Here is a 22,016-nt window from a genome sequence, read left to right as displayed (position 1 = left end):
TTCGCAATTCCACCAAGAATCATAAAATACCTAGGAATAAACCTAATCAGAGATGTAAAAGATCTGTATGCTGAAAACTATAGAAAGCTTATGAAGGAAATTGAAGAAGTTACAAAGAAATGGAAAAACGTTCCATGCTCATGGATTCAGAGAATAAATATTGCTAAAATGTCACAACTACCCAAAGCTATCTACACAGTCAATGCAATCCCAATCAAAATTGCACCAGCATTCTTCTCGAAGCTAGAACAAGCAATCCTAAAATTCATATGGAACCACAAAAGGCCCCAAATAGCCAAAGTAATGTTGAAGAAGAAGACCAAAGCGGGAGGCATCACAATCCCAGACTTTAGCCTCTACTACAAAGCTGTAATCATCAAGACAGCATGGTACTGGCACAAAACCAGACACATAGACCAATGGAATAGAGACTCCAGAATTGGACTCACAAAAGTATGGCCAACTAATCTTTGACAAAGCAGGAAAGAATATCCAATGGAAAAAAGACAGTCTCTTTAGCAAATGGTGCTGGGAGAACTGGACAGCAACATGCAGCAGAATGAAAATAGACCACTTTCTTACACCATTCACAAAAATAAACTCAAAATGGATGAAGGACCTGAATGTGAGACAGGAAACCATCAAAACCCTAGAGGAGAAAGCAGGAAAAAAACCTCTCTGACCTCAGCTGCAGCAATTTCTTACTTGACACTTCTCCAAAGGCAAGGGAATTAAAAGCAAAAATGAACTATTGGGACCTCATGAAGATAAAAAGCTTCTGTACTGCAAAGGAAACAATCAACAAAACTAAAAGGCAACGAATGGAATGGGAAAAGATATTTGCACATGACATATCAGATGAAGGGCTAGTATCCAAAATCTGTAAAGAACTCACCAAACTCTACACCCAAAAAACAAATAATCCAGTGAAGAAATGGGCAGAAAACATGAATAGACACTTCTCTAAAGAAGACATCCAGATGGCCAACAGGCACATGAAAAGATGCTCAACGTCACTCCTCATCAGGGAAATACAAATCAAAACCACACTGAAATACCAACTCACACCAGTCAGAGTGGCTAAAATGAACAAATCAGGAGACTATAGAGGCTGGCGAGGATGTGGAGAAATGGGAACTCTCTTGCACTGTTGGTGGGAATGCAAACTGGTGCAGCCACTCGGGAAAACAGTGTGGAGGTTCCTCAAAAAAGTAAAACTAGATCTACCCTATGACCCAGCAATTGCACTGCTAGGAACTGACCCAAGGGACACAGGAGTGCTGATACATAGGGGCACTTGTACCCCAACATTTATAGCAGCACTTTCAACAATAGCCAAATGATGGAAAGAGCCTAAATGTCCATTAACTGATGAATGGATAAAGAAATTGTAGTTTATATTCACAATGGAATACTACATGGCAATGAGAAAGAATGAAAGGCTTTTGTAGCAATGTGGATGGAACTGGAGAGTGTTATGCTAAGTGAAGTAAATCATACAGAGAAAGACAGGTACCATATGTTTTCACTCTTATGTGTTTCCTGAGAAACTTAACAGAAGACCATGGGGGAGGGGAAGGAAAAAAAAGGTTAGAGAGGGAAGAAGCCAAACCATAAGAGATGAGCACTGGGTGTTGTATGAAAACCAATTTGACAATAAATTTCATATTTAAAAAAGGAAAAAAATTGGGAAGACCATGAACAAATGGAGATTAAAGAGCATCCTACTAAAGAATGAATGGGTTAACCAAGAAACTAAAGAGGAAATTTAAAAGTACATGGAAGCCAATGAAAATGAAAACACGACAGCCCAAAACCTCTGGGATGCAGCAAAGGCGGTCATAAGCGGAAAGTATACAGCAATCCAGGTCTTCCTAAAGAAGGAAGAAAGATCTCAGATACACAACCTAACCTTACACCTTAAGGAGCTGGAAAAAGAACAGCAAATAAAACCCAAAACCAGCAGAAGACGGGAAATAATAAAGATTAGAGCAGAAATCAATGCTATCGAAATTAAAAAAAAAAAAACCCAAAACAGAAAAAATAAATGAACAGGACCTGGTTCCTTGAAGGAATTAACAAAATTAATAAACCCCTAGCCAGATTGATCAAAAAGAAAAAGGAAAAGACCCAAATAAATAAATCACAAATGAAAGAGGAGAGATCACAACCAACACCGCAGAAATACGAACAATAAGAGAATGTTATGAGCAATTATATGCCAACAAATTAGGCAATCTGGAAGAAATGGACAAATTCCTAGAAACATATAAACTACCAAAACTGAAACAGGAAGAAATAAAAAATTTGAACAGAGGGGCGCCTGGGTGGCTCAGTCAGTTGGGCTTCTGACTTCGGCTCAGGTCATGATCTTGCAGTTCATGAGTTCAAGCCCTGCATTGGGTTCTGTGCTGACAGCTCAGAGTCTGGAGCCTGCTTTGGATTCTGTGTGTGTGTGTGTGTGTGTGTGTGTGTGTGTGTGTGTGTGTCTGCTCCTCCCCTGCTCACCCTCTGTCTGTCTCTCTCAAGAATAAATAAACATTAAAAAAAACATTAAAAATTTTTGAACAGACCCATAACCAGCAAAGAAATGGAATCAGTAATAAAAAAATCTCCCAACAAACAAGAGTCTAGGGCTGGATAGCTTTCCAGGGGAATTCTATCAAACATTTAAAGAAGAGTTAACTCCTATTCTTTTGAGGCTGTTCCAAAAAATAGAAATAGAAGGAAAACTTCCAAACTCATTCCATGAGGCCAGCATTACCTTGATTCTAAAACCAGACAAAGACCCCACTAAAAAAGAGAACTACAGACCAATTTCCATGATGAAAATGGAAGCAAAAATCCTCAACAAGATACTAGCAACCATATCCAACAATACATTGAAAGAATTATTCACCATGATCAAGTGGGATTTATGCCTGAGATACAGGAATAATATTTGCTAATATCATCTGTTTTCCCCCTAAGGTCAGGAACACAACAAGGATGTCCATTCTCATCACTGGTTATTCAACATAGTGTTGAAAGTCCTAGCTTCAGCAATCAGACAACACAAGAAAATGAAAGCATACAAATCAGCAAGGAGGAAGTCAAACTTTCACTGTTCACAGACGACATGATACACTGTGTGGAAAACCCGAGGACTCCATCAGGAAACTGCTAGAACTGATCCATGAATTCAGCAAAGTTACAGGATATAAAATCAATGTATAAAAACTGGTTGGATTTCTATACACTAATAATGAAGGAACAGAAAGAGAAATCAAGGAATCAATCCCATTTACCATTGCACCAAGAACCATAAAATACCTAGGAATAAATCTAACCAAAGAGGTGAAAAACCTATATGCTGAAAACTATAGAAAGCTTATGAAAGAAATTGAAGAAGATACAAAAAAATTGAAAAAATATTCCATGCTCCTGGGTTGGAAGAACAAGTATTGTTAAAATGTCGATACTACCCAAAGCAATCTACATATTCAATGCAATCCTTATCAAAATAACACCAGCATTTTTCACAGAGCTAGAACAAACAATCCTAAAATCTGTATGGAACCAGAAAAGACACTGGATAGCCAAAGCAATCCTGAAAAAGCAAACCAAAGCTGGAGGCCTCACAATCCTGGATTTAAAGCTGTATTACAAAGCTGTAATCATGAAGACAGTATGGTACTGGCACAAAAGCAGACACTCAGATCAATGGAACAGAATAGAGAGTCCAGAAATGGACCCACAAACATATGGCCAACTAATCCGTGACAAAGCAGAAAAGAATATCCAGTGGAAAAAAAGACAGTCTCTTCAGCGAATGGTGTTGGGAAAATTGGACAGCAACATGCAGAAGAATGAAACTAGACCACTTTCTTATACCACAAAAATGAAATGGATGAAAGACCTAAACATAAGACAGGAAGCCATCAAAATCCTAGAGGGGAAAACAGGCAGCAACCTTTTATGACCTCAGTTGCAGCAACTTCTTACTTGACATGTCTCCAGAGGCAAGGGAAACAAAAGTAAAAATGAACTATTGGGATTTCATCAAGATAAAAAGTTCTGCACAGTGAAGGAAACGATCAGCAAAACTAAAAGACAACCGATAGAATGGGAGAAGATATTCACAAATGACATATCTGACGAAGGGTTAGTATCCAAAATTTATAAACAACTTATCAAACTCAACACTCAAAAAACAAATAATCCAGGATGAAATGGGAAAAAGACACAGACACTTTTCCAAAGAAGACATCCAGATGGCTAACAGACACATGAAAAAATGCTCAACATCACTCATCATCAGGGAAATACAAATCAAAACCACAATGAGACACCACCTCACACCTGTCAGAATGGCTAATGTGAACAACTCAGGCAACAACAGATGTTGGTGAGAATGCGGAGAAAGAGGAACCCTTTTGTATTGTTGGTGGGAATGCAAACTGGTGCAGCCACTCTGGGAAACAGTGTCGAGGTTCCTCAAAAAGTTAAAAATAGAATTACCCTATGACCCAACAATTGTACTACTAAGTATTTATTCATAGAATATAGGTATGCTGTTTCAAAGGGGCACATGCACCCCAGTGTTTATAGCAGCACTATCAACAATAGATAGCCAAAGTATGGAAAGAGCCCAAATCCATTGAGTGATGAATCGATAAAGAAGATGTGGCAGTGGCGGTGGCGGTGGTGTGTGTGTGTGTGGGTACACACGGAGTACTAGTTGGTAATCGAAAAGAGTGAAATTTTGCCAATTGCAAAAACATGGATGGAACTAGAGGGTATTATGCTAAGTGAAATTAGAGAAAGACAAATATCACAAATGTGGAAGTTAAAATACAAAACAGATGAACATAAGGGAAGGGAAGCAAAAGTAATATCAAAACAGGGAGGGAGACAAACCATAAAAGACTCTTAAATACAGAGAATGGAGGGTTGCTGCAGGGGTGTTGGGTGAGGGGATGGGCTAAATGGGCAAGGGGCATTAAGGAGGACACTTGTTGGGATGAGCACTGGGTGTTACACGTAAGTGAAGAGTCACTCAATTCCATTGCTGAAATCATTGCTACACTAGATGTTGACTAACTTGGATTTAAATAAATTAAAAAAAAAGCATAGTCAAATTATGGAAAGAGCCCAAATGTCTATCGACTGATGAATGGATAAAAAAGACATGCACGCGCACACACACACACACTGGAATATTACTCAGCCGTAAAAAGAATGGAATATTGCCATTTGCAACAGCATGGATGGAGCTAGAGTGTATTATGCTTAGTGACATAAGTCAGTCCGAGGAAGACAAATACCAGAAGATCTCACTCATATGTGGAATTTAAGATACAAAACAGATGAACATAGGGGAAGGGGAAAAAAAGGGAGACAACCCCTGAGAGAACAAACTGGGGGTTGCTGGAGGGAAGGTCGGAAGATGGGCTAAATGAGTGGTGGGTGTTAAGGAGGGCACTTGTAATGAGCACTGGGTGTAGTATGTAAGTGATGAATCACTCAGTTGTACTCTTGAACCCAATATTATACCACATGTTAACTAACGAGAATTTAAATAAAAACTCAAAACATAAAAAAAGAATCCCCTGTAGAGTTTGTTAAGCCATGGATTCCTGGGCCCCCAACTGTAGGGATTCTGTGTCTGGTGGTGATTTTCAGGTGACATCTGAGATTTGCATTTTTAACAATATCCCAGGCCATGCTGATGATGCAGATCCGTAGACCACAAGTTTCTCAAACTTTGACTTGCATAGAATCTCCTGGAGATCATGTTAAAAAGAAGGGTCCTATTCACTGGATCTGGGATGGAGCCTAAGATTTTGCATTTGTACCAAATTTCCAAGTGATTTGCATGTCACTATGCTGCTGATTTTCAGGCCACATTTGGGCAGCAAAACAGAGCAGCTAGATTTCTATCAGTTGCAACTGAGAACATCCATGATTCATGCACTGCCTATATGTATTTTTGCAGGGAAAAGACTCACTTTTTAAAAATCTGACTCTCAAAGTATTCTGTGATGCAATAAAAGAAAATCTTAAGAGCCCCCGGCTTGGAATCTCTTAATTTTATTTCCTCTCCTCTGCAGCACAAACCCAAGCAGGGGACCCTTCTAAGCAAAAGTACATGTTGCAAAGAAGCAGATGTGGGTTTTGATGAATAGTCTCTGCCACAGTGAGGTGGGCAGTTCCCAGAAAAGAAAGCTGGCCAGACAAGAGGTGTTCCCCAGACGTACCACCCCCTTGGAGTGCAGAGCATGTGCGTAATCACCACATTCTGATTGAGTATTCATTTCCTGGAACAGCTGGGTGACCACAAAGGACTTTTTCACTATGAACTAATGCCTAAGCCAGTAATTCTCAATAAGATCACTTCTGTTCCCAGGTGGCAATGTCTGGAGACATTTCTGATGGTCACAGTGGGTGTGTGTGGGATGGGGGAGGTTACAGGCATCTAGCGGGTAGAGGCCAGGGATGCTGCTGCAAATCCTGCAATGCACAGCAGCTCCTGCCCGCAAAAAGAATTATCCAGGCCAAAATGTTAACAGTGCGGAGCTTGAGAATTAATGTTCTAGGTGGAGGCAGGGAAACTATCACTTACCACCTTGCAATTGATCATTAAAACATCTATCATTCTTGCCTTCCAGAAGTTTATAGTCCAGGCAGGAATGATTTACAAGCACACACGTATCATGTGTGCAATAGCACACAAAATATAGGGTAAGTCACGTCATACTGACAGTAACAGAGTAAGGAATTTCACTGAGGTCTAGAAGAATAAAGGGCTCTCAAAGGATGAAGACAGTAGTTCTTAAAGCGAAGGGGGTGAGCAAGGCAGATAAGAGAAAGAAAGCCGACCTGATGTTGGGAGGAAGTGAAAATATTGAATAGAGAGGTCCAAACCCGAAGCGCCTAGAACATTTGGCTTGTTTATTCACTTTTTGCAACTGTTTTGGATGCAAAAACAGCAGCGACATTAGTGGGGCTTAAGCACAAGGATTTGTCAACTGCCCAGGAAGGTTGCATTTCATGCGAGTTCTATTCGTGTATATTTGAAATTGCAGGATATAAAAAGTCACACCGCAGGCATGCATTTTGAAACCACGTGAATCTCCCCAATTTGTCTCCCTGAGACGAATCACATAATTTTAAAGCCGGCAAGTGGAGTGAATCATGCGTTCTGTTTGCACCACCACAACGTGGAAGAGACACTTAAGCTGATTAAGCAGAAAAAGGGACAGTCTTTGGTTCATGCCTTAAAAACTGCACAAGAAATCTCTTCAAATGAATCACGGTGAGTCTCAGCTGCTATTTTTACATTTCCTGCTGTTATTATTTAAAGTTGCTTTTAAAATACTGTCTGGTAACAAAGTTAGCCATACATTTATTTATTTTGGTGCTGAAAAAGACACTAAATCCAATGACTTTGAAAACAAAATTAGAAATGTTAAAACTAAATACATAAGGCCAAAGGACTGCTGTGACACCCCCCCCCCCCCCCCCCGCCGCTATTGGTTTGGGAGCATTTCCATGAGGACATGATGTGACATTAAGTATATGTGCTACTAAAACGAGTGCTTGAGATCACACTAAAATTAACCTGAGTATATGAGTAGGTTTGAAAGTCATCAAGCAAAGAAGACAGTGCTGGTCTCCTGACCACTAGACATTTCCTTAGGACGCCCTCCTGAGTGGGATGGAGGTGTATTTTTACAACGCAAGAATACAACCCTGTTTTTAATATTTATTCATATGGGAGTTATTGAACTATGAAAATGTTGAGTGATGCAAGATCTTCAGGAGTATAAAGTGGAGCCAAAAATTCAGAGAGAGAAATCTGCAAGCTGAATCCAGATGTTGGCCAATAAATCCTGGGCAAGGTAGTATTAGCTGGAAGATGAAAATCCCCTTATTTCCCTCGTTGTTAAAGAATTCTCTGAGCATTTAATGGCACACGATATGCAATTCTGGGTTTGGGGGTCTCAGTAGTCTCTCGACACCCCTTTCTTTCTACGGAGACAGAAGCCAAAATAGGGAAAAGAGTCACGACTGCTTTCAGGAGAAAGACAGATGGTGGCATTTGTCCCATCCATGTGTCACCACAGAGGGCGCTGTCCACAGCAGCTCAGTTTGCTGGTTTTAGCCAAAGAGCAGAGATCAGAGTCTGAGGCTGTGGTTGAACAGACGCAGCGTCTCTTCTGCGATAGAATTCTGATGATGTTGTTGGTTCCTCCTATTTGGGGGGAAATAATGTGTAGAAAAAACTGAAGAGAAATTAACACCTCAGAAATTACCTAGGACTTCCAGCAGTGCCTAGATAGAACAAGCAAGAATTTCTTTAAGGTCCAAAGCTCAGTAAAGAGGTCCTAATATATGGCTTACAGCCTCTCCCGTCCCCAAACACCATCTGCAATGGTCTTTTTATTTGTTTGATCTTTTCACAAACATTTACAGGGTGTTTACTGTGGACCAGGCAGCGTCCTGAGCTCTTAGCACATATGACATCACTTACTTCTCATGATGAGATAGATACTATTATCATCCTCATTTACAGATGAAGAAACTGAGGCACAGAGACATTAAGTTGCTAGCGTAAGCTGATGCAGCCTGGAACTGGTGGAGTTGTCACCTGAACCCAGGCATGTTGGCTCCATTCAAACAGTGACGAATCACTTAAATGCTACAGAGGGTCAGTAATGACTGTAAGGATGGATATGCGCTTTTTACAGAGAAAAGTGTTGTCCAAAGATAAGGGGACAAGATTACTGTTTGGGGCCTTCTACGTAGCTGACTTTTGATAATTTGGTATTAATAAAAAGCAGCGTTGACATGGTTCAGAGTAGAGCAAAGTGCTTTCATGTACATTGTTTCGTTCCTCAATCAATTGGGCATTTCAACGATGAATGAATTGAGGCTCAGAGAAGTTAAATTATTTGCCCAAAATCTGAAAGAGTCAAAATACGAACTCAAATCTGGCGAACCCCAGAATCCACACTATGGATTCTACTATGTGACATGTTTTGGGGGACTACAAGCATTGGGAAAGTTCTTTTACACAGTTCAGGTTGACATATCCTTTGGCCGCTGCTGATTCTAGCCAAGAGGTGAACCTGTGGCATACACTGATAGGACATAGTCAGCAGCCACTAAGCAGAATTGTCCTTAATATGAGAGTGCATGTCCTATCAAGCTGGTCCCAATATTGTTGACAGTCTGGGGTGACAACTGTGGTGACAACTAAGGAAAGCTGTCAACTTTCAGAGAAAAACAGACCCAAGTTGGAACCCTCTACCCAGCTGAGTAGCTTTGAGCAAATCATGTGGACTCTCCCAGTCTGTTTGCTCATCTGTAAGCAAGGAATTTAGACACTCAACATCTTTTGTGGGCCAGGCATTGCTCTAGGTAGAAGGAAAACAATAGTGACCACAACAGTGAAACTTACAGGGGAGCAGAGGCTGACCAAAAGCAAATACTTCAATGTTTTTAAGACTAAGACAAATATCATACAGAGAGGCACATCACACAGATAATTAAAATAGAATGTAGTGACAGAGACTGTGAAGGGCTGTCACTGTGACCACCTTACTGAAAACCAAACTCCCCTCACCCCATGCGTCCTGATTTCTCTTCACTGCTCTGTATTTTTCTATAGCACACATCACTTTGTGATGTACTGTATAATCTACACTTGGGGGTTTATTGTCAGCCCCCCCCACCCCACTCCAACATCAGTCCTGTGAGGGCAAGGATTTTTGTCAATGTGTCCACTGCTGTTTCCCCAACACCTAATACAGTATCTAGCATGTACTGGATAATCAATAAATATTTGTTAAATGAATGTTGTTAAATTATCATTTGGATTATTTGTGGAATATCCAAATTTGTGGAAAGACTTGGGAGAGGGAGAGAAAGAGAGAGAGAGGATGAAAGAAAGAGAGAGAGAGAAAGACAGGGATGGAAGGAAGGAATAAAGGAATGAATGAAGGAGGGAAGAAGGAGGGAAGGAGGGATGATAAAGGAGGGATAGAGGATAGGGAAGGAAGGAGGAAGGAGGGAAGGAGGGATGAAGGAAGAAAGGGAGGGAGGGGAGAAGGAAGGGAGGGGAGAAGGAAGGGAGGGAGGGAAGGAGGGAGAAAGGGAAAGAGAGAGAGAAAGCAAGCAAGCAAGCAGAACTCCACTGGTTTTGGTCTCAAAAACCAGAAACCAGCAGCATAATGCAGGAAGCTAATGAAATTTCTCTTTTCTTTTAGATCAAGGACCAGGAAGCTCTTGGTTGTAGGAGACGTTGGGTTTAGCAAGTACACATCACTGCAGAGAAGCTGGTCTCACTTACCATTTTGGTTTGGATCGTAGAGCGAGATACGTCAAAGCTTTCAGTCTCAATCGCTTTCCAGATCCCACTAAACCACTTCTTGTATTCCATTCGCACCTGAGGAATATAGGGGTTTGTGTCATGTCCAGAGCTTGGTTAGAGAGAAAGGACCCCAAATAGGAGGCCAAAGATATAGATGCCAAGCCCTATGACTGCCTTTTCATTACTTTTCTGTATAGTCCTCTTGTTAATTCATTCTGAAATTCAACTTTCTCATTGTGGAAAAGGCATTTACTAGATGTTGGGCACTACAAAGTCTCTACAGAGAGACTTTGAACCCAGTGGTTCATCAAAGTGGTGGTGATGATGATGCTGAGAACAAGGAGGAGGAGGATGGTGAAGGTGATTATGGTGATGCTGCTGGTGGTGATTATAAGGATGAAGCTATGTTCAATACACTTTGCACCATATGCAATGTCATCTTCCATAAACCAAAGGAGAAAGGCTCTTCCCTTATCAGCAATTGAAGGTAAAGAATCTGAAGCTTGTGGAAGTACATGGACTTGCCCAAGGTCATACAGACAGAATTCAACACCTCATGATTCTTACTCAGGGCCCCAAACTAACCACTACGTACAAACACCCCCTGTGATTACATGGATTCCCTTCATGTAACCTGCTTAACATGTCTGAAAAAGATATTTAAATACTTAATACTCAACATTATTTTACCAAGACACTTAAGGTGTACTTCATTTTTGGGTGTGAGGAGTACCAAGCATTGAGAAGGCACTAGAAGACGACAGAGAAATTAATAGTGTTACGATGGTCTTTTTGCCACAAGCATCTTAATTGATGGTAGTTCCACTCAATAGCAAAGGGAGGGTGGGGAAGTCAGGAAAATTGTTTCCAATATTCTATGAGGAGTAAAATTATAATAATGACCCTCACAAGAACTGCGCGAGGAGACTCATATTGCATTATCTCATTTAATTCTCAACTCTGTGAGGCACGTATTACCATATACACAGATGAGAAGTTGAGGCTCAGAGAGGGTAAGAAAGCTGCCCACACAGCAGCCTACTCAGTGTAAAACCTAACACTAGAGCTGAAGTCTCTCTGTTTTTGGCATATTATGCCAAATTTTCCAGTGCCCCTCCCTAAAGTGCACTACACTGTAAGAGGATTATGTGTCCTCTTTCTGGTGAACTCAGGTATGGCCACATGACTAGCTCCAGCCAATGAAAGAGAACTAATTCAGGTACAGTTGGCCAGGATCTCCTTTCCCTTTGCCACAAGAATACCAATATTCCAAATAAGGGCTGCCCCTTCAGCCTGTATCCCAGAGTGAAGACAATGTAGATCAAGACACAGTTATGTAGCATGAGCAAGAAATAAACTTTATTGTTGTCACCCACTGAAATTAGGGGGTGGTGGCTATTTGTTACTGCAGCATAATCTCCCTTATCCTGACTGATAAATTCTCTGCTATGGACTAAGTTGTGTCTCCTCAAAATTCATATGTTAAAGGCTTAACCTCCCAGGATGATCGTATTTGAAGATATGACCTTTATAGGAGTGACTAAGAATAAATGAAGTCCTAATGGTAGAGCCCTGATCCAATAGGATTAGTGTCCCATTAAGAAGAAACATAAAAGCTCTCTCTCCTTGTCTCTCCTATGGAAGGACACAGCAAGAAGGTGGACTTCTGAAAAAAAAAAAAAAAAAAAAAAGAGCATTCTCACCAGAACCCAACTGCACAGTCACCCTGACCTCAGATTTCCAGCCTCCAGAATTATAAGAGATATTTCTGTTGTCCAAGCCACATGATCTATGATATTTTGTTCTGTCATCTCCAGCTGACAAAAGCACACTCTTAAGATATAGATTGGAATGTGAAATTTAGTTAGATGCACCCAGAACACACAGCATACGCAAGCAGCACCTAAACCTTTTTCCCAGAATCAAGGCAACCACAAGATACAAATATAAAAGATCAGAAAAGGGTGAGAATGTGAATAGCCATTCAATAAGATGGTGGGACTCAGCTGGTGATAAATAAAACAATTAGCCTTACCTGGCGATTAAGGAGACAGTGTACCACAAAGAGCAAAACCCCCTGCAGGACATTGATGATGGTGAATGTGTAGGCAATGACTGATCCGATCACCTTCCCGAACTCTTCAACCATAAAATAGCCAAGGCCCCAAGAACAGCCCAGTATAAATAGCTGAGCAATGGCTTTAAATGTCATGACTCTGGGAAGGAACAGGAGTAATAATAACTATCACTGATCATTATATGTTGGGCACTGTGCTAAATGCTTTGCATGCATTACCTGATTTAAACTTCGCATCACCTCATGTGCTTAAGTGACTCATGCAAAGTCATACAACTCGAAGATGAGGCAGAACCCATGCTTTCAATCACTGCTTCTGAGAATAATGCTTTCCCCTATTCTTGGAAATGATTTATCTGAACCTATTGGAAGATGTGTGGAAAGTGCCTTCTAGAAAGTTGTTCTGAAAATGTGTACTGATGATGATATCATGACTTCAGATCATAGCATGCTGTTGTGCTTCTTCAAGAAAATTGTGTTTTGTCAAATAGAAGGGTTGTTGATGGCAACTGTCTGGGACAGCTGACGTGTGTGAGTGTGTGTGTGTGTGTGTGTGTGCATGCACATGGTGTGTGAGCCTACACTCATCCACACATGTGTAGAAGGATGAGGAAACACTAAGAAGGGGGACACTCTGACCCTCTAGGGCAGAAAACACCAAGGCTAGGAGATGTTGGTTTGTATGATAAGTAGAGGAGATCAAAGCCAGGGTCTGAAGTTGGAAAGATGCTCCTTAAGTTTTGTTCATCTGACTCACCAATGCACCTGACTCTTGCCCACTTTTGGGTAACATGAGTACCTGCTCCTCATATCAATGGGGGATAGTAGTCATGCCCACCTCATAGATTGGAGTTATAGGCATTCAGTGAAACAATATTGGTAAATTCCCATCATCTATCAAGTTCCTAGTTAACATTAGTTTTTCTTATTATTTCCAATTATTTAGATCAGTGCCAGTAAGAACTGAGTGTCTACACCCAAGGATAATGGAGCCCCCAGAAGTGGGTGGACTCACGAGGTTGGGGAGAGATGATAATATTGATACTCTTGGCATGAATTTCATATTAACAGTATGCTACACAAAGGAGCACCCAATGAATATTTGTTGAGGAAAGAGATCAAGGAGTACATTAAGCTACCTGAAAATTATAGTTTTTATTTCTAGAAATTGTACCCCCCTTACCCTTTACCAAGTACCAGGACATTTTATATTAGATTTTTATATGGGTTTTTCATTCCCAGTCAGAAAGAAAAGTAGTCCTGTAGGAAAAAATCTGTGGATACCACGGATTCTAGGGCCTTCTTACCTGGTATCCTGAATGGTAGAAACTTCTTTGTTGAGGGAGGAAAGTTTACTTCTCAAAATCCACAGGATTTGAAAGTAGAACACCAAGTTTATCTGTGGACACAGAACTAAAAGTTGACTTGGAATTGTCTCTGGAGTCCAGGTCATGCAACCTAGTTTGAGTTGGACCTAAGAATCTTTCCCCAAAAGATACAGGCCTCGTTGGATGCTATGCTATGGTCTGGTCTTTTATACAGCACATTGTGTATATATGAGCTTGTGGCACTTGGTGCTTGATTAGGGTGACTATATAATTTATCATTCAAACCAAGACACCTAGAAAGTGAAAGAGTACTCTTGATAGGTATGCCAGGACAATGACGTGATCAGGAAGCTGCTTACAAACAGGAAAACATATCACTCTATGAAGAGTAGATACTTGCTGAATATCTGTTAAAAATTTTTTTTAAATGTTTACTTATTTTTTTAAAGAGAGGGAAAGAGAGTGTGAGTGGGGGAAGGCCATAGAGAGAGGGAGAAACAGAATCTGAATCAGGTTCCAGGCTCTGAGCTGTCAGCACAGAGCCCGATGCAGGGCTCAAACTCACAAACTACGAGATCGTGACCTGAGCGAAGTTGGATGTTTAACCGACTGAACCACAGATGCCCCACTAAATAGTTGTTGAATGAACAAATGTGGGATTTTTAGAAGAATCTCCAGCAGAGGGTTATATTACATCAGAGTAACAAGTGAACCAGGAGGGAGCCTGGGAAAGAGATACAAAGACTGTGTTTTCAGGAAGAGGGGTAAATCACATTAGACTATATTTTCCTTATCTTCACCTCACTTCTGCTTTAACAGAAAGAAACACACTATGCTTGGCAAACCTAGGGCAGGCACATCAATAACTATCACTAGTCACCCACCAAGATAATGACTGCCACTGGTCCCATAAAACTCCAGATGAACGCTTTATCATGCTTGAGCCAGCAGCTGTTGAGAGAAAGGTGTGCATTAGCTATTTCTCAGAAGGCAAAGGTCTTGAATTCAGACTCCTATAGCAAGATCCAACCAGTGCCAGGAATCATTTAATTCAGAGCCTGGACTTTAGGTGGAATCAGACATGGGTCCTCATCTGACATAAGCTGTGTGCTCTAAGTCTCAGTTTCCCCAAGTGTAGAGTGGGGGCAAACAGAAGTATTAAAAGATTAAATAATTACTGTGGTTATATGCAAAGTCTTGAAGTCAGGTAGGGTCACTCCTATGACTTTGTTCTCCTTCAATATTGTGTTAGCTATTTAGGGTCTTTTTCTTCTCTGTACAAACATTAGAATAATTTTATCAATATCTACAAAATAATTTTCTGAGAATGTGGTTGAGAATGCATTCAATCTACAGATCAAGTTGGAAAGAACTGACAGACTGACTTCTTGACAATATTGAGTTTTCCTATCCATGAACATGGACTATCTCTCCGTTTATTTGAAACTTCTTTTATTTCTTTCATCAGGATTTTGCAGTTTTCCTAATATAGATCTTGTAGGAAAGATTAAAATGAGATAATGTGTATACAAATTTGAGTACAGTTCCTGGCAAAGAGGTAAGGCTCAATAAACAGTACCCTAATAATGATTGCTATAAGAAAGAGAGTAAAAATAGTAACAGCTACAGCAAGAAAAACTACCAACACAAATTAAATATGTTCCATATACCAAATACTCAGCTGCCCAAATACCTTTTATTATGTCATGGCTTATGTTGGCAAAGTTAGCATAATTTATTCTAAACAGAGACCTCACAGCATAAAACTGGTCAATTTAACAAGCAATTGCCAACACTGAGTGGGCAGAAAAGCTCCCACACTTAAGTTCTATTCTAAGGGTTGTAAACAATAGCCCACAGGGCAAATCCAGTTCACCCCATGTTTTTATAGATAAAGTTTTATTGAAACACAGCCACACTCATCCATTAACATATGGTCTATGACTTGGCTTCTCTCTCACTACAAGGACAACACTGGGTAATTGCCACAAAGACCATACGACCCATAGAGACAAAAACAGGCACAATTTGGCCTTTTATAAAGTTTACCAACCCCTGATCTACCCTGCCACTGTATCTCCAGAATCATTCTGGCAGGATGTATGGTTCAAGCTGGAGATGGGGCTTCTTTTTTTCAAGAGGGACACCTTTGTACATGATACCTTAGTACATGTATACCTACTTCCTAACCTAAGCCCCATTGCCAATATACCAGCTTCTTCAACTAACTTTATGGAGCTTTCTAAACTTCTTTAGTCAGGCTAAAAATGCTGCCTTGGGAATTCTGAACTTACTCTCTTTTTAGCTGTGACCTTGAGAAAGTTGCTTAGATGGACTAAGTACCAGGTGTCCTGTGTATGAAGTAACGGACAGTGCTGATTCCACAGGGTCATGGGGAGAATAAGAAAATACTGTGTTCTCTCTGATACAGAACAGGACCTCTAGATTTATTTCTATTGTTGTTACTCTTTACATTTGGGGGATTAACCTCAACCTATTCAACCTACTCTTTCAGAATCCTACAGAACATAGAGGCCACAGGTGGGCTTTTATGTTCCTGAGTTTCCCAAATGTGCTTTTTTTTCTCCCTAATTTCCTAAACTGAATTCAAAATTTTATGTGTAAGTACATTTGTCTGAAAGGTACATTTCCCTATTTGGGGAAATAGGCTCTAGGTTTTACCAAAGTTCTTAAGAGGATCCAACCCCAAAGATGCTGAGAACCATTCCTCTAGGAATTTTGAAGAGAAAATAGAATTCTGGCTCAAAAAAAAAAAAAAAAAAGGACTGGTTTGATGTATAACTCACAACAGCAAATGTGCTGAAATGTTTTTTGATTTCAGATCTCGCATCAGCCATGGGCACAACTTCTACCCTAAAGGCACACATCATTCTTACCGATCATATGTTCCATAATTTTGGGGTCCTACTATTGCAGACACAGCCACAATCAGAGCTGGAACCCCATAGCCAAAAGGGCACATGAACCTCTTCTTGAATTTGCCTGCACTGGTGTAGTTGGCCACCTTGAGGTTTCTGACGGTTAGGAAAAGCTGTAGCCCTTCAAGGAGCATCCAGGTGAAGGAGGCCAGGTAGAGGTAGTGCAGCACACCAGCGATGATGGAGCACAGCACCTGCAGGGGAGACGAGAGTTAGCAGTGTTGTCTCCACCTGATCCGATCCTCAGCAGTTGACTTTTCCTGGATGTTGACCTGCATTTTCTTTTTATTTAATGTTTATTTGCTTTCGAGAGAGAGAAAGACAGACAGAGCATGAGTGGGAGAGGGGCAGACAGAGGGAGACACAGAATCTGAAACAGGCTTCAGGCTCTGAGCTGTCAGCACAGAGCCCGACATGGGCTCAAACCCATGAACTGCGAGATTGTGACCTGAGCCGAAGTCGGAGGCTTAACCGACTGAGCCACCCAGATGCCCCCTGCATTTTCAATCCTAACACCCACGACATTTTGCCTATGGGCAACACATTTTGGGGAGCTCTCGCTGGCCCATGCTTACCCCATGGATGGGGCAGGCCAGAAGCGCTGAGGAATAAATACCACACAAACAGTCCTCAGATCCATGATGGATCAAAGTTGGTAGATGAATATTCCATGGCCCTTATCCTTTGGGTAGGTGAGATGCTTAATTTTTTTGTGTTAACTCAACTGAGCTAAGGAAAATGCCCAGATAACTGGTAAAACATTATTCCTGGGTGTGTCTGTGAGGGTGTTTCAGGTATATATTACCATTTGAATCAGTAAACTGAGCAAAGAAGATCACCCTAACCAATGAGGGTGGGCATCATCCAATCAATGGAGAGCCTAAATTAAATTTTTATGGAGGAAGAGAGAATTTGCTCTATCTATCTGAGTTGGGACATCTCTCTTCTCAAGCCCTCAGACGTTGGTAGTTATGGTTCCAATAAAAAAAAGACTATTTTACAAAACAGATTTTTTTTTTTTTACAAAAACAGAAGGTAGGCCTGACTCAGCCTCAGCACTGTCATTTGCCAATCACTGCCCATTTTCTAATGAGGAAACTAAAGCCCAAAGAGATTAAAATCTCACCCAAGATCATACAACTAAAAAATAAAAATGGATTTGAAACGCAAACCATCTTTAAAGACAATACTTAATCTTTTTAAATTTTTCTTATTGCTTATTTATTTTTGAGACAGAGAGGCAGAGTGAGAGCAGGGAGGGGCAGAGAGAGAAGAAGACACAGAATTTGAAGCAGGTTCCAGGCTCTGACATGTCAGCACAGAGCCCAATGCGGGGCTTGAACTCATGAACTGTGAGATCATGACCTGAGCCGGAGTCGGATGCTTTAACTGACTGAGCCACCCAGGCACCCCAAGACTATACTTACTCTTTTTTAAAAAATTTACATCCAAGTTAGTTAGCATATAGTGCAACAATGATTTCAAGGGTAGATTCCTTGAATCTGTGCCTCTTACCCATTTAGCCCATCCCCCCTCCCACAACCCCTCCAGTAACCCTCTGTTTGTTCTCCATATTTAAGAGTCTCTTCTGTTTTGTCCCCCTCCCTATTTTTATATTATTTTTGTTTCCCTTCCCTTATGTTCATTGTTTTGTCTCTTAAAGTCCTCATATGAGTGAAGTCATATATTTGTCTTTCTCTGACTGATTTTGCTTAGCATAACACCCTCCAGTTCCATCCACATAGTTGCAAATGGCAAGATTTTATTCTTTTTGATTGCCAAGTAATACTCCATTGTGTGTATATACCACATCTACTTTATCCCTTCATCCACCGAGGGACATTTGGCCTCTTTCCATTCTTTGGCTATTGTTGATAGTGCTGCTATAAACATTTGGGTGCATGTGCCCCTTTGAAACAGCACACCTGTATCCCTTGGATAAATACCTAGTAGTGCAATTTCTGGGCCATAGGGTAGTTCTAGTTTTAATTTTTTGAGGAATCTCCATACTGTTTTCCAGAGTGGCTGCACCAGTTTGCATTCCCACCATCAGTGCCAAAGAGCTCCTCTCTCTCCGCATCCTCGCCAAAATCTGTTGTTGCCTGAGTTGTTCATTTTAGCCATTCTGACAGGTGTAAGGTGGTATCTCATTGTGGTTTTGATTTGTATTTCTCTGATGATGAGTGAGTTGAGCATTTTTTCATGTGTCGTTTGGCCATCTGGATGTCTTCTTTGGAGAAGTGTCTATTCATGTCTTTTGCCCATTTCTTCACTGGATTATTTGTGTTTTGGGTGTTGAGTTTGATAAGTTCTTTATAGATTTTGGATACTAAACCTTTATCTGATATGTCATTTGCAAATATCTTCTCCCATTCTGTCAGTTGCCTTTTAGTTTTGCTGATTGTTTCCTTCACTGTGCAGAAGCTTTTTATTTTGACGAGGTCCCAGTAGTTCATTCTTGCTTTTGTTTCCCTTGCCTCCAGAGACGTGTTAAGAAGTTGCTGTGGCCAAGATCAAAGAGGTTTTTGCCTGCTTTCTCCTCGAGGATTTTGATGGCTTCCTGTCTTAGGTCTTTCATCCATTTTGAGTTTATTTTTGTGTATGGTGTAAGAAAGTGGTCCAGGTTCATTCTTCTGCATGTTGCTGTCCAGTTTTCCCAGTACCACAGGCTGAAAAGACTGTTTTTATTCCATTGGATATTCTTTCTTGCTTTGTCTAAGATTAGTTGGCCATGCATTTGTGGGTCTATTTCTGGGTTCTCTATTCTGTTCCATTGATCTGAGTGTCTGTTCTTGTGCAAGTACCATACTGCCTTCATGATTATAGTTTTGTAGTACAGCCTGAAGTCTGGGATTGTGATGCCTCCTGCTTTGGTTTTCTTTTTCAAGATCGCTTTGGCTATTCGGGGTCTTTTCTGGTTCCATACAAATTTTAGAATTATTTGTTCTAGCTCTGTGAAAAATGCTCGTGTTATTTTGGTAAGGATTGCATTGAATATGTAGATTGCTTTGGGTAGTATCGACATTTTAACAATATTTATTCTTCCTATCCAGGAGCATGGAATAGTTTTCCATTTTTTTGTGTCTTCTTCAATTTCTTTCATAAGCTTTCTATGGTTTTCAGCATATAGGTTTTTCACCTCTTTGCTTAGATTTATTCCAAGGTATTTTATGGTTCTTGGTGCAATTGTAAATGGGATCGATTCCTTGATTTTTCTGTTGCTTCATTGTTGGTGAATGGGAATGCAACCGATTTCTGTGCATTGATTTGATATCGGGCAACTTTGCTGAATTCATGAATCAGTTCTAGCAGTTTTTTGGTGGAATCTTTTGGGTTTTCCATATAGAGTATCATGTCATCTGTGAAGAGTGAAAGTTTGACCTCCTCCTGGCCGATTTGGATGCCTTTTATTTCTTTGTGTTGTCTGATTGCACAGGCTAAGACTTCCAATACTATTTTGAATAACAGTGGTTAGAATGACATCCCTGTCTTGTTCCTGACCTTAGGGGGAAAGCTCTCAGTTTTTCCCCATTGAGGATGATATTATCAGTTGTTCTTTCGTATATGGCTTTTGTGATCTCAAGGTATGATCCTTCTATCCCTACTATCTTGAGGGTTTTTATCAAGAAAGGATGCTGTATTTTGTCAAATGCTTTCTCTGCATCTATTGAGAGGATCATATGGCTCTTGTCCTTTCTTTTATTGATGTGATGAATCACATTAATTATTTTGCAGATATTGAACCAGCCCTGCATCACAGGTATAAATCCCACGTGGTCGTGGTGAATAGTTTTTTTTTTAATGTGTTGTTGGATCCAGTTGGCTAATATCTTGTTGAGGATTTTTGCATCCATGTTCATCAGGGAAATTGGTCTATGGTTCTCCTTTTTAGTGGGGTCTCTGTCTGGTTTTGGAATCAAGGTAATGCTGGCCTCATAGAAAGAGTTTGGAAGTTCTCCTTCCATTTCTATTTTTTGGAACAGCTTCAAGAGAATAGGTGTTAACTCTTCCTTAAATGTTTGGTAGAATTCCCCTGGAAAGCCATCTGGCCCTGGAATCTTGTTTTTTGGCAGATTTTTTATTACTAATTTGATTTCCTTACTGGTTATGGGTCTGTTCAACTTTTCTATTTTTTCCTGTTTCAGTTTTGGTAGTGTATATGTTTCTAGGAATTTTTCCATTTCTTTCAGAATGCCCATTTTATTGGCATATAATTGCACATAATATTCTCTTATTATAGTTTTTATTCCTGTTGTGTTGGTTATGATCTCTCCTCTTTCATTCTTGATTTTATTTATTTGGGTCCTTTCCTTTTTCTTTTTGTTCAAACTGGCTAGTGGTTTATCAATTTTCTTAATTCTTTCAAAGAACCAGCTTCTGGTTTCATTGACCTGTTCTACTTTTTTTTGGTTTTGATAGCATTAATTTCTGCTCTCAGCTTTATTATTTCTTGTCTTCTGCTGGTTTTGGGTTTTATTTGCTGTTCTTTTTCCAGCTCCTTAAGGTGTAAGGTGCATCTGAGACCTTTTTTCCTTCTTTAGGAAGGCCTGGATTGCTATATACTTCCCTCTTATGACTGTCTTTGCTGCATCTCAGAGGTTTGGCTGTGGTGTTACCATTTTCATTGGCTTCCATATACTTTTTAATTTCCTCTTCAACTACTTGGTTAGCCATTCATTCCTTAGTAGGATGTTCTTTAGTCTCCAAGTATTTGTTACCTTTCCAAATTTTTTCCTGTGGCTGATTTCAAGTTTCATAGCATTGTGGTCTGAAAATATGCATGGTATGATCTCGATCTTTTTGCACTTGCTGAGGGCTGATTTGTGTCCCAGTATGTGGTCTATTCTGGAGAACATTCCATGTGCACTGGAGAAGAATGTATACTCTGCTTCTTTAGGATGAAATGTTCTGAATATATCTGTTAAGTCCATCTGGTCCAGTGTGTCATTCAAAGCCATTGTTTCCTTGTTGATTTTTTTTAACATTTATTTATTTATTTATAGACAGAGACAGAGCATGAACGGGGGAGGGGCAGAGAGAGAGGGAGACACAGAATCGGAAGCAGGCTCCAGGCTCCGAGCCATCAGCCCAGAGCCTGATGCGGGGCTCAAACTCATGGACCGCGAGATTATGACCTGAGCTGAAGTCGGACGCTTAACCAACTGAGCCACCCAGGCTCCCCATCCTTGTTGATTTTTTGATTAGATGATGTGTCCATTGCTGTGAGTGGGGTGTTGAAGTCTCCTATTATGGTATTATTATCGATGAGTTACTTTATGTTTGTGATTGATTTATATATTTGGGTGTTCCACATT

The 22,016-nt window shown here is 40.4% G+C and overlaps 1 protein-coding gene across 2 annotated transcripts in view; it reads right to left on the bottom strand.

Moving 5' to 3' along the window:
* LOC124524611 (adhesion G protein-coupled receptor E4-like) overlaps positions 1 to 22,016 on the bottom strand; it is a 77,427-nt gene that overhangs the window by 25,283 nt on the left and 30,128 nt on the right. Inside the window, exons 11-16 of one of the 2 annotated variants that reach the window (XM_047096948.1) lie at positions 16,660 to 16,895; positions 14,647 to 14,713; positions 13,742 to 13,833; positions 12,393 to 12,573; positions 10,337 to 10,432; positions 7,734 to 8,236 (exon numbers count right to left, since the gene is read on the bottom strand). In XM_047096948.1, coding sequence (XP_046952904.1) covers positions 8,129 to 8,236; positions 10,337 to 10,432; positions 12,393 to 12,573; positions 13,742 to 13,833; positions 14,647 to 14,713; positions 16,660 to 16,895 — 780 coding nt within the window. In that variant the 3' untranslated portion in view covers positions 7,734 to 8,128. Of the gene's footprint in view, positions 1 to 7,733; positions 8,237 to 10,336; positions 10,433 to 12,392; positions 12,574 to 13,741; positions 13,834 to 14,646; positions 14,714 to 16,659; positions 16,896 to 22,016 lie in introns of those variants that run through there. The other variant, XM_047096947.1, reaches the window with a different exon arrangement.

The sequence above is a fragment of the Lynx rufus genome, unplaced genomic scaffold (genome assembly GCF_022079265.1).
Source record: "Lynx rufus isolate CCGP_SWC_20201006 ecotype Redwood Valley unplaced genomic scaffold, mLynRuf1.p SCAF_4, whole genome shotgun sequence".
In the NCBI taxonomy this organism is placed as follows: domain Eukaryota; kingdom Metazoa; phylum Chordata; class Mammalia; order Carnivora; family Felidae; genus Lynx; species Lynx rufus.
The sequence above is the reverse complement of the archived record's forward strand: the minus strand, read 5'-3'. Positions and strand labels throughout refer to the sequence as shown.